Source organism: Bos indicus, chromosome 2 (assembly GCF_029378745.1).
Source record: "Bos indicus isolate NIAB-ARS_2022 breed Sahiwal x Tharparkar chromosome 2, NIAB-ARS_B.indTharparkar_mat_pri_1.0, whole genome shotgun sequence".
Classification (NCBI taxonomy): domain Eukaryota; kingdom Metazoa; phylum Chordata; class Mammalia; order Artiodactyla; family Bovidae; genus Bos; species Bos indicus.
Genome location: NC_091761.1, coordinates 6,021,098 through 6,038,104, shown reverse-complemented (window position 1 = coordinate 6,038,104; position 17,007 = coordinate 6,021,098). Strand labels below are relative to the sequence as shown.

The 17,007-nt window shown below is 40.3% G+C and overlaps 2 protein-coding genes across 10 annotated transcripts in view; one reads left to right on the top strand and one right to left on the bottom strand.

Annotated features, from left to right (window-relative positions):
* Nucleotides 1–17,007, top strand: part of C2H2orf88 (chromosome 2 C2orf88 homolog) — an 80,502-nt gene that overhangs the window by 36,706 nt on the left and 26,789 nt on the right. For 2 of the 6 annotated variants that reach the window (XR_011570441.1, XR_011570440.1), the window contains exon 1: nucleotides 1,375–4,853. The exons of 2 other annotated variants lie outside the window; for them this stretch is intronic. The gene's annotated coding sequence lies outside the window, so the exon portion shown is untranslated. 2 more of the 6 variants (XM_070802193.1, XM_070802200.1) reach the window with 1 other exon arrangement.
* Nucleotides 8,281–17,007, bottom strand: part of HIBCH (3-hydroxyisobutyryl-CoA hydrolase) — a 152,255-nt gene continuing 143,528 nt past the window's right edge. For 3 of the 4 annotated variants that reach the window (XM_070802166.1, XM_070802175.1, XM_019969456.2), the window contains one exon: nucleotides 8,281–12,780. Coding sequence is in view for 2 of the 4 variants with exons in the window: in XM_019969456.2 (XP_019825015.2) it covers nucleotides 12,731–12,780 (50 nt within the window). In the remaining 2 variants the exon portion in view is untranslated. The remainder of the gene's footprint in view (nucleotides 12,781–17,007) is intronic. The other variant, XM_070802170.1, reaches the window with a different exon arrangement.

The window sequence follows — 17,007 nt, the reverse complement described above, 5'->3', positions numbered from 1 at the left end:
CCTTCTCCTCCTGCCCCCAATCCCTCCCAGCATCACAGTCTTTTCCAATGAGTCAACTCTTCGCATGAGGTGGCCAAAGTACTGGAGTTTCAGCTTCAGCATCATTCCTTCCAAAGAAATCCCAGGGCTGATCTCCTTCAGAATGGACTGGTTGGATCTCCTTGCAGTCCAAGGGACTCTCAAGAGTCTTCTCCAACACCACAGTTCAAATGCATCAATTCTTTGGCACTCAGCTTTCTTCACAGTCCAACTCTCACATCCATACATGACCACAGGAAAAACCATAGCCTTGACTAGACCAACCTTTGTTGGCAAAGTAACGTCTCTGCTTTTGAATATGCTATCTAGGTTGGTCATAACTTTCCTTCTAAGGAGTAAGCATCTTTTAATTTCATGGCTGCAGTCACCATCTGTAGTGATTTTGGAGCCCAGAAAAATAAAGTCTGCCACTGTTTCCACTGTTTCCCCATCTATTTCCCATGAAGTGGTGGGACCGGATGCCATGATCTTCGTTTTCTGAATGTTGAGCTTTAAACCCACTTTTTCACTCTCCACTTTCACTTTCATCAAGAGGCTTTTGAGTTCCTCTTTACTTTCTGCCATAAGGGTGGTGTCATCTGCATATCTGAGGTTATTGATATTTCTTCCGGCAATCTTGATTCCAGCTTGTGCTTCCTCCAGCCCAGCATTTCTCGTGATGTACTCTGCATATAAGTTAAATAAACAGGGTGACAATATACAGCCTTGACGAACTCCTTTTCTTATTTGGAACCAGTCTGTTGTTCCATGTCCAATTCTAACTGTTGCTTCCTGACCTGTATACAAATTTCTCAATACCAGATCAGGTGGTCTGGTATTCCCATCTCTTAAAGAATTTTCCATAGTTTATTGTGATCCACACAGTCAAAGGCTTTGGCATAGTCAATAAAGCAGAAATAGATGTTTTTCTGGAACTCTCTTGCTTTTTCTATGATCCAGCATATGTTGGCAATTTGATCTCTGGTTCCTCTACCTTTTCTAAAACCAGCTTGAACATCAGGGAGTTCATGGTTCACATATTGCTGAAGCCTGGCTTGGAGAATTTTGAGCATTAGAGGTGGCCTAAAACTATTCAACTTTTCTTTTCAAAATGTAAACTGTCTTACTGGGTTTTTTTCTGACTCCAAATGTAATCAGTGTTCATTACAAAAAGGTTAAGTTCTCAAAACAAAAGCCTTTCTCAAATTCCAGCAATTTCAGACTAAGCTAATAACTGTCTTATTTTTACTGAGCAAACTGAGTGATTTCTTCAACTCCACTCTAGAAATATGTACTTGGTAGATACTTTTTATTGCCTGAGCAAATTTCTTATTACTTGAAATATTTAAAACTCAGTGTATACTTAAGTAATACTTAAACTCCAGTAAGCTTTAAGTGTTTCAGATCTCGGTAGTTCAGATCTTGTCAAGAATAACCACAGATAAAGTTTATGAAGGGAACATAACAAAGCATCTTCTATGAGTATTTTTTCATTCTCAGGCATTATAGTAGGCCAGATCATGATATTTTTCCATCTGGATTTCTGCAGAATGATTGGCTTGTGCTACGAATCTCTACCTAATTCCTTAGAGTTGCCAAATTAATCCTAAATCTATTCTAGTCAAGGACAATTTTTATTACATCACTTTATAATTTAAGAACTTTCAGTGGCTGATTTATTTCTCTAAACAAATCACCCTAGTTTGACATCAGTGGCCCCCGGGCCTTGCTGTTTCTCATGGATTCATTTTCTTCCCATTCATATGTGTTCCAGGCTCATTGCCACCCCTGTGGATATAGCATCAACTACACATCTTCTGGCAACAATTAAAATTCTATGCTGGTCTCATGACCCTAATCAAAACTTACTCACTTTTCGCTGACCTCTTATGATTTACATTTTACAGTATATTCTGTCTTCTATCCACTGGTATATACTTACTGGCTGGTTTGCTTATATCTCTTCTTTAGTTGGAGAAGACTCTTGAGAGTCCCTTAGACTGCAAGGAAATCCAACCAGTCCATCCTAAAGGAGATCAGTCCTGGGTGTTCATTGGAAGGACGGATGTTGAAGCTGAAACTCCAATACTTTGGCCACCTGGTGCAAAGAGCTGACTCATTTGAAAAGACTCTGATGCTGGGAAAGATTGAAAGTGGGAGGAGGAGAAGGGGACGACAGAGGATGAGATGGTTGGATGGCATCACCAACTCAATGAACATGGGTTTGGGTAAACTCCAGGAGTTGGTGATGGACAGGGAGGCCTGGCGTGCTGCGGTTCATGGGGTCGCAAAGAGTCGGACATGACTGAGCGACTGAACTGAACTGAACTTCTGTAGTTATTTCATGACTATTGTATCTCTGTGGCTGGCTTTATGGAGGTATTGTGTGCACCTTCAGCACATCATGAACTAACACTGATCTCTCAGTGTGGAACCCAGACGTCTCTTACGGATCCCTGCAGCACAAAGTTGGTAAAGGCTTTGGTGAAGAGGGAGGGCAAACAGTGACACCTTCAGGGAAGAATTAGGCCTAATTGTGGAACCTTGCATTTGATCCTAATTATTTAGCATGATATGCTTTAAATATATAGAACTAAATACTTGTTTCATCTTAGTGTAGTCAACTGGTATACATTAGAAATTAATACTGAGCAGACAAATCAATTAATATAAGTATTTCATATTCTAAAATTGTCAGAATGTGACTACTCCAATTCCATCAATATTATGCTGAAGGAAAATTGTATTCCTGAGCTACTGTCTTTGTGTATAAAAGTTACTTTAGTTAATTTAAGCATTATAATAAGTAGGAATGTTTGATTCATTTAAAGTCTAAAAAAGTCTGAACTATTTAGATTTTGTATGATTTATGCTTCTCCACTACTCTGCAATCTAGGCATGTTCTTTACTATACCCCTAGAGAGCTAACCTTCATGTTAATCTACAGATTGTGAGCTGTGTAGGTTCCAGCCTTTCTTTTTCACATTTAGTTTTGCCACTGGACTCGGGGCCTCTGTCCTCACCTGTTATGTAAAGAAGTCAGGTGAAGTTATCACCAAAGCCTCTTCAAGCGTTAGTTTTGCATGATTAATCTGTTGTAGAACATAACTAAAATAATGGTTCTTCTGTAATTCTTTTGGGACTTTTATTGTTGCTAGGAATCACGCTGGAAAGATAAAGGCATCACAGCGAATGTGCACAGAAACACCACTGAATTATGTCCATGTTTTGAGATAGAGACTTAAGCACCAAAAAGAGCTAGTAAAGGATGTTTTGTTCAGTTCAGTTCAGTTCAGTTCAGTCGCTCAGTCCTGTCCGACTCTTTGCGACCCCGTGAATCACAGCACGCCAGGCCTCCCTGTCCATCACCAACTCCCGGAGTTCACTCAGACTCACGTCCATTGAGTAGGTCATGCCATCCAGCCATCTCATCCTCTGTCGTCCCCTTCTCCTCCTGCCCCCAATCCCTCCCAGCATCAGAGTCTTTTCCAGTGAGTCAACTCTTCGCATGAGGTGGCCAAAGTACTGGACTTTCAGCTTTAGCATCATTCCTTCCAAAGAAATCCCAGGGCTGATATCTTTTAGAATGGACTGGTTGGCTCTCCTTGCAGTCCAAGGGACTCTAGAGAGTCTTCTCCACCACCACAGTTCAAAAGCATCAATTCTTCGGCGCTCAGCTTTCTTCACAGTCCAACTCTCACATCCATACATGACCGCTGAAAAAACCATAGCCTTGACTAGACGGACCTTTGTTGGCAAAGTAATTTCTCTGCTTTTCAATATGCTATCTAGATTGGTCATAACTTTTCTTCCAAGGAGTAAGCATCTTTTAATTTCATGGCTGCAATCACTATCTTCAGTGATGTTTTGTTAGTAGTGTTTTAAGGAGAAACATGCTTGGAAAATGTTGAGTATTTCTGGATAGAGAAGTACCAGATGGATGTGTCCTTTTAAATGTTTAATGACATCAAGCACTTTTGCTCCGTATACTCAGTGTGCACGCTAGTTAGGAAGGGCAGAGTCCCCGACCTAGGCTTGCAGGGTGTGAGGGTCTGAGGTCAAAGTGGGTTTGGCTTCTCAGCCTGGACCGGGGCGCCGGAACCCTTAGCTGGGAAGACCTCGGTGAGGCTGCTGCGTTTGTGCACGTGGGCTCCTGTTCTCCCCACAGCCCCACAAGGGACCAACCCCTCTTCTCATCTTGGCAGAGCAGAGTGTTAGCAGCCCTGGTGGCTCGAATCAGGGGCCAGGCAGTAAAGTGACTTGCTCGTTTATGTTGTCTTTGAAATTTGGGGCTCTCATTCCTGCTGGGGTCGGGGACAGCTGCAGTCCGGATAGTGTATAGAGGGTGGGCGCAAGGGCGGTGGCCGGAGCCGCTAGCCTCACGGCCCAACTCCGCCCTTGCCGCCACCAGCGCCTGAGGACGCGATCCCGGCTGCCCAGGCCGCCCCGCCGGGCGCTGGAGTGCCGCCCGCAGAGGGCGTGCCCTGGAGCCGAGCGCGCCCCTCCGCCGCCACCTGCGGGGCCGGCCAGACGGGTGCTGGGCGCAAACCCTTCTGGAGCGCGCGGCGGGCGCGGCGGCGGCGGCGGCGGCGGCGGCAGCGAGAGGAGGAGCCCGGAGCGTGGCCGAAGGGCACCCCGTCCTCCAAACGCTGCCACTTGACTGAGCCGGCCGCTGGCGAGAAGGCGGCGCCACTGCCCGCACAGCTGGACCGCACTTCGCTCCGGGCCGGGCCTCAGCTCCCCCCGCCCTGACGCCCACCCGCCTCGGATGCCTGCTCCCTCCCCGCCGCCAGCCAGACGCCTCAGAGGCGAGCGCCTGCCCGCGGTCCTGTCGTGTAAGTGAACTCCTGGGACGACCTGTCCGTCGGCCTCTGCTCCTCCGTTTTGCCTTTTTGATTTTGAGTGACAGAAATCTGAGTTCCAGGAGGCTTTGATTAAACCGGACCTTTCTGGGCCAGCTGCTTGCTAGAGCCTCGTGTCTCCGGCTCCTAATTAAGAACTTAGCCCCCGCCCCATCCCCCTTGTTCTCAGCCCCCAAATTTAAAGCTTTGCATTAATGAATTGCAGTTTCACCTTCTTCCCTCCTTCTTACCTGAAGAGTGAAGAAGATTTTCAGGTAAAAGATTTGCCTATGAACGTTTAATTTGTATGCCAAGCTGTGAGGCTTGTGCTCCGAATGGCATGTCAAGAGCAAAACGTGAGCTCCCGTTGGAGCTGTGGGAGGCTGAATCTGGAGGTGAATTATATTGCAAATGGGAAATGAAGCAGAGCTGACGGTAAGATCCTTTGGCTGTTAGCGAAGGGGTCTGGGAAGCAGAGCGGAACAATTAGAATTTGTTTCTCTCCTGTGTCCCGTCTGCCCGCTCCCCATCTCTTATGGAAATAGTAAACATTTTCATCAAAGACCCCATCGTTTTCGGATCGGAGATTTACGGTGTTTATCGTAGGGAATATTTTAGTTAAGAATTCAGAGGAATAAAGGGTGTATTTTTATTATGACAGTGTATAAATCACATCAGGATCAACAGTTGAATATACCTTTAATATTTGGATGAGGTAGTTTTCAAATACTTGATACAGATACCATATATAAGTGGGAAATAACTAATGTTTAGGTATTCAGCAGAATAGTCTGTTAAAACCATAACTTCAGTTTTTAACTTCTTTGTTTTGCCATCAAACAAAAATTACTCATTAGGCCCACGGTCTTACAACAAAAGGATACTTTAAAATCATTGACCAACGTCCGGTCCATTTTAACATTCCCTCTATTGCTCTCCTGACAGACTGGCCACACTCTGCGGGGGGCACTTCAGTGACAGGAAGCTCACTGCGTTGTGAGTGTCCCTCCTTTCTGTTATTGTCAGCAAGGCCTTGTTGACACTGAGCTGACAACTGCTTCCTTGGACCAGCTTCTCATTAATCCTGCTTTTGCCAGTAGCCCTCTAGCTTGTGAAATTATATGTAGAATTTTTCAGCAGAGATCTAAGACTTTAATCCATCTGAAAAAGTTTGTGACCAAAAAATTGTTAAGAAATGGAAAGTCTAAAACGGTTTAGAGTAAGCCTTTTGTCTCCTTTACTTGACAGCTTTGGCTTCCTCATCTGTAAAATAGGAATGATAATATACTCTGTTTACCTATAGGGTTTTTGTGAGAATTAAATTAGATAATATTCATAAAGTACCTATCAAAGTTGCCTAGAAGTTAGTAAATGTTTGTTATCGTCACTAAATAATATTCATTTTGTTTCCCCTTACTTAAGACCTTTCTCTGTGCTAAAGATCCTTAGTCCCAAATTGAATTCAAAAATGCAGTCTAGTCTGAACAGTACAGACTGCAAAAAGTTCCTATCTTCAAACAAAATCATTGGATTTTTAATCAGCTTTTGTAGCAAATACAACAAAGTTGACTAAAAAACTTACCACCACCACTATCCACCCCACCCCCCGCCCCACCCCCCCAACACACACACTTTGCTGTCTAGGTAGGCTTTATTCATTTTTAAATTATGCAATTAATGTCTTGAATATGAACACTTTTTCTCTTATCGTCTATTACTTTAAGTCTCCAATTTCCAGCTTGTTGTTGTTGTGATTCAGTTATTAAGCCCTGTCTGACTTTTTGGAACCACATGAACTGCAGCACACCAGGCTTCTCTGTCCTTCACCATCTCCCAGAGCTTGCTCAGACTCATGTCCATTGAGTTGGTGATACCATCCAACCATCTCATCCTCTGTCGCCTCCTTCTCCTCTTGCCCTCAATCTTTCGCAGCATCAGGGTCTTTTCCAATGATGTGTTTTAATCCTGATTGTGGCTTTCATCATATTCATTCTGCCTCTGGTTTTGTGTTACCTGCACATGTGGTGAGTTTGTTCACTAGACATTTATATCACTAATAATACATGGGACAGGTCCTTTTGGCATGTGGCCTCTATAGAAGCCTGTGGCACATAGAAAGATGGGGACTTTTGGATCCTGGTTTTGGAGCCTGGCTACTAGCTTTGTGACCATGAGAAACTTCTTTTCCATATCAATAAATTGAGGTTAGGCATTTCTGCCTTTCAGGTAATTATTAGAACTCAAAGTAATGTGCTGAAAGTGACAACTACAGTACTGGTTGGGAAGATGTATTTGGCCCTCACTAGGTATTGTTGAGACTAATTAATCCGCTGAACTTAGCACTGCCCTTCAGATTAAACTCTTCTAGCCCACAGATCAGTCTTCTTCATACAGACATTATGAGAATAGTTTTAATCAAATGCTTTGCTAGAATTAAAGATCCTGCATATTCTCTTACCTATCACAAAAGTAAATGATGTTAGCTTAAAAATGATTGATTCTCAGTAAAGTCCTACTTCTTTGAAACCCTCAGTATTTTTCCTCCTGTTTTCTGATTAAATCTTGAATTTTGCTGGAGATTGGTATTAAATTAACTGGTTTGCCTAGGAATTCTAATTCTTTCCTTCAGTTTTGAATTCTTTTTTAATTAGGGGAGAAAAAGTGTGTTTCAATCTCTAGTCTCTTGAGACTTCCTTCCTTCTCCATGTTTTTCTGAGGTTATCAGAATATTTTTGTGCTTACATCTGCCAATTCTCTCTGGAATGTGATTCACCAGATTTTGAAGACATGAATTCTTTTAAAGTGACCTCTTCTGCTTGTGCGTTTGTTCTCTCTTAATGAGGTTTCTTCTGTACTTTGCAGCTTAAAGATCATTTGCTTTTAAGAAAGCAAAACAATTGCTGAGCAGTTCTGTTTCCTTTCCCTAATTAGTTAATATACCATCTGCCTTGGATTGGGGATTTCTTTTTTTTATTAAACTGGAGCCTATTTTCCATAGTAAGACTGATACGAACAGAATGGTGGTGGAGAAATATTACATTATCATGTTGAAAGTTTAGGGGGTAATAAATTACTAGTCAATATATGATATAGAAAGAGCTTGTACTTTAAGAATTTATTACTTATAAATTAAGAGCTGTGAAATAAAGGATGTTTCACAAGGGGCTTTGAGGGTAACATAAACGAGTGAAGCTGGATGGGTTCCAGACATGAGAGAGTGACGAGAGTCCTGCAAACTGGAGAGTGAACGCCCAGCTTAGAGCTATTCTAATTCAGAGCTGTTGGAACATTACACTGCTCAAAGGAAACACTGGCTGTGAGTGTGTGGCTTCTGCTCGCTGCAAGTGTCCTGAAAGAGGTAGAACTACATGGAGTTTCACTGTTTTATCCCCAGTATCTAACACTCCGTGAAGCACATGGGTGTTTGATAAGCAGCCAAACTTTAATTAGCATTAAGTGCCTCTAGGGAGAGAACTGTTCTCTGCCAAATAACAAAAGGAGAAGTTGCTCCTGCCCTTGAGGAATGTTTGGTCTCATTTGAAGAGGCAGCACTTATAAATTAATAGTCTGGACACAAGTTCAAGAAGAATTCTGGGTAATGGTCTGAGGAATTCCAGGAGGTCTGCATGAAGGAGATGGCGTTTCCTCTGGCGTTAAAGATGGCACAGATTTGGTTTACGCGGGGAAGAGGGAAAGGGTGCTGGAGATACAGGGCAGGTGGTGTTTTTCAACCTAAGAGAAAGTCAGAAGGAGAAAATGAGGATATGTGTGTGTTTGTGGTAAAGATAATATCTTGATGGGGGAGGACGTGTCCTTGGATTAGTGAGGAATTAAATCCAATAGGTAAAAAGAAGATTTTTTAGAAATGTTTAAATGTACCTCTGCCGTACCTTACCTCCACCCCCCATCCTGAAATACTGTACCATCAGCTACAGAGACTAGGGTATAATCACTCTATAATCACACTTCTCAGTAGTGTGGTATATGTATCATGAGAACATTATAAAAATTTAAATAGCAAAGCTTTCAGAATTCTTGGTCATTTGACCTAGAGTCCAGGTGGATTTGAATACCATGTTTTTCTCATGTCTCTACCCAAGAATAATGGTTCTTTTAGTTATTCAAAATTATGTGTACTGCTGCCTGGAATTTAATTCCGTGCTTAGCACTTAACACTCATTATTTATGCCTCCTACTTGTTCTAAAATATTTGAGGTGGCTTCACTACATAACATAAGGACTAACTTATTTTGACGATGTAGGGAAGAAAAAAGATCATATACTCTCTTAGGGTCATTGGCTGGGCCTGCAAATCAGAATGGTTAACAGGAGAAAGGAATTAATTGCCTCTGTATGCATGGGAGTTCACAAAAAAACATGTTTCAAGGGGATGGTTAAAATTGCAGACTTACATACCATCTTAACAAAGGATGATAAAGTGTGGAAAGAGGCTAGACTAAAGAAAAGGGCATGACAGTGGGTTCTGTGAAGGTGGCTAGGAAATATATGATAAATAGGGTTGTTTGTTCTGCAGAGAATTGTCTCCAGAGTGGCACTCTTCTTGATCAAGGAGAGTGAGACACCTTTACAAAGGTGCTTTTGCCCTGCTTTTGGACAAAAAGTTGGAGGGCAGAGGCCTAATTGGCTTTGGCTCAAAACAAGGCTTGGGCAGTGTGCATATTTTGGGGTGACAAACTCTAATCCCTCTCAAATTCCTTAATGACAATTGAGATAAATAAAATGTAATGGCTCCGAAAAAAATGTCAGTTAAGATTATTTGATCAATTAAAATGATTAAGATTTAGGTATTTTGGACCAGCCTTGATGAGACACTACATATTAGGGTTCAGGCTTGACTAAGGAGAAGTGTTTACCCTCCGTAAATTCATAGATTTGTGAAAGAGACTGACAGACCCACCATCCATCCCACTAGAATGGGATATGCAGTCACAGTGAAATGTAATTCCACAAGGATCAACATTTTACAATTGTTTTGGAGTATATGGCTTCCACCTTTAAGGGAAGTTTTGAGGTTGAGGTATCTGATGTGTTTCTTATGGGTAGATTTTTGTGGAGATTGGAAGAACTGTTCAGGACCAGGAAATGTGAGTTACTCAACATAATCTACTCAACAGTCATCTTTCCCTTCCTTTTCACAGTGTTTTCCTCCTTCTTTTTACCTCCTTATCAGTTTAGTAATAATAATAGCAAAATAACTGCTGCATTTCTATGGTACTTTCTGTTTTTCCTTATCACTATTCCCGATGAATTTGGTGCAGGCATTATTACATTTAGTATAAAGATGAGGAAGCAGAGTCTCAAAGAAGAAAAGAAAAATTCCTGTGGTTGCACTGCTAATTAAATTCCTCTACCTTTTTTTAGGCAGAAGTCATGTCAAGAGCTCTCTAGTTAGAATCTATTGGTTTTTCTGACTTTTCTGAGTACGGAATGACACATGTTTGCTGTGCATGAAAAACTTCTCTCCTTAAGCTCATGATGTTCAAAGAAAACTGTGAGAAAAAGATTTTATGCATTGATTTTGAGGGTAAAGTCATTTTGTTTAGTGGAGCCTTTTAGGTTTGCTATTTTGTAATATCAAGGTGTCATTTTTCAAAAGAACTTCGTCTGGGTCTTGGATGAATGACCTGTCTGCACTCAGAGAAGTGAGAAATGGCTCGACAAAAAATTTATTTTACCAAGTCCTAAAATCTGAAACAACTTTCCCCTTCTCCCTATAGGTAAAGCTTTAATAGAAAACACACTTTATACTGTACATAGAAAAAATCCTCAAAGTTGATATGGGCTAGAATGTAAGATTCAAGCATATTTGGGTAAATCATGCTGCTGCTGCTAAGTCGATTCAGTCGTGTCTGACTGTGTGAGACCCCATAGACAGCAGCCCACCAGGCTCCTCTGTCCCTGGGATTCTCCAGGCCAGAATACTGGAGTGGGTTGCCATTTCCTTCTCCAATGCGTGCGTGCATGCTAAGTCGCTTCAGTTGTGTCCGACTCTGTATGACCCCATGGAGAGCAGCCACCAGGCTTCTCTGTCCACAGGATTCTCTAGGCTGGAGTGGGTTGCCATGTCCTTCTCCGAGTAAATCATAGGTGATAAATATTGAGTTTATAGGAGATACAGGAGTTGCTCGGCTCTCTGATGTTCTAATTTATTAGTAAACCCTGAACTTCTGGACCAGTACCATGGAGCACATCTGTCAAATCCCCTCACAAACTCATTCCTGCTTCTGAACCCTGCATTAATTTAACTCTCATCTGATTCTCAGCATCAAAGCTACTTACTCATCTTTTTTTTAAAAAAGAAATTTAGATATACTATATTATTAACTTTTTACCTGCTAATTGCGTGCTATCCCCTAAATCTTGATATGTAGTGTAGTGAAGCTGCCCAATTGTGTCCAACTCTTTGCGACCCCACGGGCTGTGGCCTACCAGGCCCCTTCGTCCATGGGATTTTCCAGGCAAGAGTACTGGAGTAGGGTGCCATTTCCTTCTCCAGGGGATCTTCCCAACCCAGGGAATGAACCCAGCTCTCCTGCGTTATAGGCAGACACTTAACCATCTGAGCTACTAGGGAAGTCACATCTTGTATGGGTTCAGTGCTATTATTATTCTCTCTCTTCACAAAATGATTGAGTCTTTTATTCACATTAAATCTTGGTTTGAAGCAGCTAAAATGTGTTGCATCAAATTATCAGTTTGACTTTCTTAAAAAAGATATATTTGATGATAAAAAATAATATATGCATTTGAAAAATTGAGGAGCAGAAAAAAATGCAAAGAAGAAATTTAAATTACCTATAATTCCACCATCCAAAGAGAAACACTTGTTGTTTTCTATTTTTTAAAAAATCCTTCATGGAATTGAGTCCATCTTTTAAAATTTTATTTATTTACTGGCTGTGCTGGTCTTTGTTGCTACATGGGCTTTTCTTTAGTTGTGGCAAGTGGGCCCTGCTCTCCAGGTGCAGTGCTCAGGCTTCTCACTGCTGTGGCTTCTTTGTTGTGGAACACAGGCTCTAGGGCACAGGCTCGGCAGTAGTTGTGGCACATGGGCTTCGCTGCCCCACAGCATGTGGGATCTTCCTGGACCAGGAATCCAACCCACATCTCCTGCATTGGCAGATGGATTCTCTACCACTGAGCCACCAGGGAAGGCCTGTTTTCTATTCTTTTAAAACCATATATATTTTAAAAATTAGAATCATACATGTATATTATAGTCTTCTGCTTTTAAAAATTAACTATGAATTCTAGAGACTTGGAAGAATCTTCTAAACTCTGCAAATTTTTTATTTATTTTAGACTGTAATATCTTAAATGTTTGGTGTCATTTCTTTAGTTAAATGCTAATTACAGGTAAGATTATATGATATTACAAGGTCGACTTATAACTGTCTTGAAAATATTTTCAATAAATAGAAATATTGTAGGAAATTATTAGTTCAAATAACAAATATGTGAGTGCACAGTCTGTTTTTAAGCAATATTTTTGTTATTTACAGCCTGAGTTTTTTCATTGTTTTGCTATGGATATATAACCATTTGACCAGTAATTTAAAAAATGAACATATGAACATTTTCTCATGTTACTAAATATTTTTAAAGTTATTTTCATATAATGAATTACCCTATAACTTAATTGCTTAAAATGGCAAACATATATTTATTTCACAGTTTCTGTGGATCAGGAATCTGGATACAGCTTAGATGAGTACCTCTGCTTCAAAGTCTCTCAAAATCAAGTTGTTGGTTGGGGCTATAGTCTTATCTGAAGGCTTACCTGGGGGAGAGTTCTTTAGAAGAATAGGTTTATAAAATAAATTGTTCCATAATTAGGCAATTTATTTGAATTAGCACGTCATGAAATGTGAAAGGAAAGCACTGTCATATAGCAAGATCCCTGAAATTAGAATCAAAAGATATGGATGTTACAACAGGCATTGCATTTGATTTATCATACAGTATCATCAAGGTCACATGCTTCCCAAGGTAGGATAGTTAAGCTGCTTACTTACAGAGTTATACATCAATGTGTTTTGTAAAATGAGGAAAAACAATCCCTTTCTGTTGTATAAATTCACTTATAAGATACCAGGAAAAAAAGAAAAGAGAAAATGCAAGTGAAATAATGCTCAACAGAAATAGTAGAGATAGATGGGTAATTTACTCTGAAAAGCTCCAGATACTTGGTTATCATTTGTAACTTAGGACTATACATACTCTGTTGCTAAGAGTATTGGACTTTTATTTAAAATATCTAAACTTAAATTATTTACATCAATTATGGACGCCCCTCACTGTGCTAGGCATATTAAGAGTGAGATACAGAGATGAACAATTACTTATTGCCCATCTTATTTCACAGAGAATTTAAGAAGGCTGTTTGTCTGCCTTCAAGAGTCTAGCACACTTATAAACAAGCAGAATGAGAAAAGTACAGTGACAAAGATAACTATGTTATGGAAACTACCTGATAGAGTACTATCAGGTAGTGAGAAGGCCTTTACACTAGAAGTGTACTTGGGATGGACACTTAAGAATGGGTCTATCTGGAGGATTTCCCTGGCGGTCCAGTGGTTTGGACTCTGTGCTGTCACTGCCAAAGGTGCAGGTTCAGTCTGTGGGTGGGGAACTAAGATCCCACAAGCCACAAAAGACCTATATATAGAAAACTATAAAACACTGATGAAAGAAATCAAAGGTGACACAAATAGATGGAGAAATATACCATGTCCATGGATTGGAAGAATCAATATAGTGAAAATGAGTATACTACCCAAAGCAATCTATAGAGTCAATGCAATCCCTATCAAGCTACCAACGGCATTTTTCACAGAGCTAGAACAAATAATTTCACAATTTGTATGGAAATACAAAAAACCTCGAATAGCCAAAGCAATCTTGAGAAAGAAGAATGGAACTGGAGGAATCAACCTACCTGACTTCAGGCTCTACTACAAAGCCACAGTCATCAAGACAGTATGGTACTGGCACAAAGACATAAATATAGATCAATGGAACAAAATAGAAAGCCCAGAAATAAATCCACACACCTATGGACACCTTATCTTTGACAAAGGAGGCAAGAATATACAATGGAGAAAAGACAACCTCTTTAACAAGTGGTGCTGGGAAAATTGGTCAGCCACCTGTAAAAGAATGAAACTAGAACACTTTCTAACACCATACACAAAAATAAACTCAAAATGGATTAAAGATCTAAACATAAGACCAGAAACTATAAAAATCCTAGAGGAAAACGGAGGCAAAACACTCTCCGACATAAATCACAGCAGGATCCTCTATACCCACCTCCCAGAGTAATGGAAATAAAAGCAAAAATAAACAAATGGGACCTAATTAAACTTAAATGCTTTTGCACAATGAAGGAAACTATAAGCAAGGTGAAAAGACAGCCTTCAGAATGGGGGGGAAATAATAGCAAATGAAGCAACTGACAAAGAATTAATCTAAAAAATATACAAGCAGCTCCTGCAGCTCAATTCCAGAAAAATAAACGACCCAATTTTTGGCCCCCAAAAATGGGCCAAAGAACTAAATAGACATTTCTCCAAAGAAGACTTACAGATGGCTAACAAACACATGAAAAAGATGCTCAATATCACTCATTATCAGAGAAATGCAAATCAAAACCACAATGAGGTACCATCTCATGCTGGTCAGAATGGCTGCTATCTAAAAGTCTACAAGGATAAATGCTGGAGAGGGTGCATAGAAAAGGAAACCCTCTTAACATTGTTGGTGGGAATGAAAACTAGTACAGCCATTATGGAGAACAGTGTGGAGATTCCTTAAAAAACTGGAAATAGAACTGCCATACAACCCAGCAATCCCACTGCTGGGCATACACACTGAGGAAACCAGAATTGAAAGAGACACATGTACCCCAATGTTCATCACAGCGCTGTTTATAATAGCCAGGACATGGAAGCAACCTAGATGTCCACAGGCAGATGAATGGATAAGAAAGCTGTGGTACATATACACAATGGAATATTACTCAGCTATTAAAAAGAATGCATTTGAATCAGTTCTAATGAGGTGGATGAAACTGGAGCCTATTATAGAGAGTGAAGTAAGTCAGGAAGAAAAACACCAATACAGAATATTAATGCATATCCATGGAATTTAGAAAGATGGTAATGAGGACCCTATATGCAAGATAGCAAAAGAGTCACAGATGTAAAGAACAGACTTTTGGACTCTGTGGGAAATGGCAAGGGTGGGATGATTTGAGAGAATAGCATTGAAACATGTATATTATCATATGTGAAACAGATTGCCAGTCCAGGTTCGATGCATGAGACAGGGTGCTCAGGGCTGGTGCACTGGGATGACCCTAAGGGATGAGATGGGGAGGGAGGTGGAGGGGGGTTCAGGATGGGGAACACATGTACACCCATGGCTGATTCATGTGAATGTATGGCAAAAACCACCACAATATTGTAAAGTAATTAGCCTCCAATTAAAATAAATAAATTAAAAAAAAGAAAGTTGTGGTACATATACACAATAGAATATTACTCAGCTATTTAAAAGAATGCATTTGAATCAGTTCTAATGAGGTGGATGAAACTGGAACCTATTATACAGAGTGAAGTAAGTCAGAAAGAAAAACACCAATACAGTATATTAATGTATATATATGGAATTTAGAAAGATGGTAACAATGACCCTGTATGTGAGATAGCAAAAGAGACACAGATATAAAGAATGGACTTTTGGACTCTGTGGGAGAAGGTAAGGGTGGGATGATTTGAGAGAATAGCATTGAAACATATGTATTACCATATATGAAATAGATGACCAGTCCCAGTTCAGTGCATGAAATAAGGCACTCAAAGCCGGTGCACTGGGACAACCCTGGGGGATGGGATGGGGAGGGAGGGGAGAGGGGGTTCAGGATGGGGGACACATGTATACCCGTGGCTGATTCATGTCAATATATGGCAAAAACCACTACAATATTGTAATTAGCCTGCAATTAAAATATTAATTTTTTAAAAAATCAGTCACTCTGTAAAGAGAAAAGATCCATGTGAATTAGAAGAGGAAAAAATAAGAAAGCCCTTTTAGAACAGAAAACATTTTACAAATGTGATATAGGAGTCTATGGAGTCAGTAATTGGCTTAGTACATAAGAATGAGTGGATCATGATTTTCAGATTGCAGTTTATTGAGGACTGAACATTCATTTTTGTGTTTTGTGTTTTATTAGTTTCATGTTCTGATTTGGGCTCAGATTCTTAATTTCAATTACAAGGTCTAAATAATAATCCAGTTGTAACAAACAACAATATTCTGACATTGTTACCTAGTACCCACCACTCCCCACCTCCATTTAGCAACAGTTGCTTAAGGAACTGGCTTAAGAATTTTACAGAACTTAATTCATGTGTCATTAGTACAGTTGTGCCATTGAGTTAGAACATGATATGCCTGAGAAATGAGCACAGAATATAAAGTTTAAATGTTTTACCATCTTGGTGATTATCTAGATCAGGTATTCTTCAACTAGTTGATCGGGAGCTACCTGTCATTTTCTACAGGGGTTTAGATTATAGGGCTGGAGACTGAAGTTCAATATTTATAGTCGTAAATAGGCATGGTGAGGTGAAGCAGACTTGTACCCAGAACAAAGCCTGTTTCCTGTCGTCACCTGGAGGACCTGGTAATTGACACCTGACATAGTTCGGTCACCTGATAACTCTTTTAATATCCCAAAGGACTGTCAGCATTCTTGGGTTATAATTCTCTTTCCTAATTGTAATTCTGAAACATGACCCTATATGTGAGACAGCAAAAGAGACACAGATATTGTCTTTCTTATCCATTTGTCTAAAGCACTTAAAATAGTTAATAATTTGATTTTAGTAGATTTAGGAGACAATCTAAGAGAGAGAAGGGAAAGAAATCTTACTGAACACCTTCCCTATTCCAAGGCAGTTCTAGATGCTTTAAGTGTAGAAGCGCACGTAATTTTTATGAAGAACATCCGAGGGAGATTCCCACTTTACAGAAAAAGACACCACACGGCTCTACTCAGGTTTATTAGACTCTCAGATATCATCCTTCCACTTCTCAATGTTGTTTTTTCTGCCTCCCC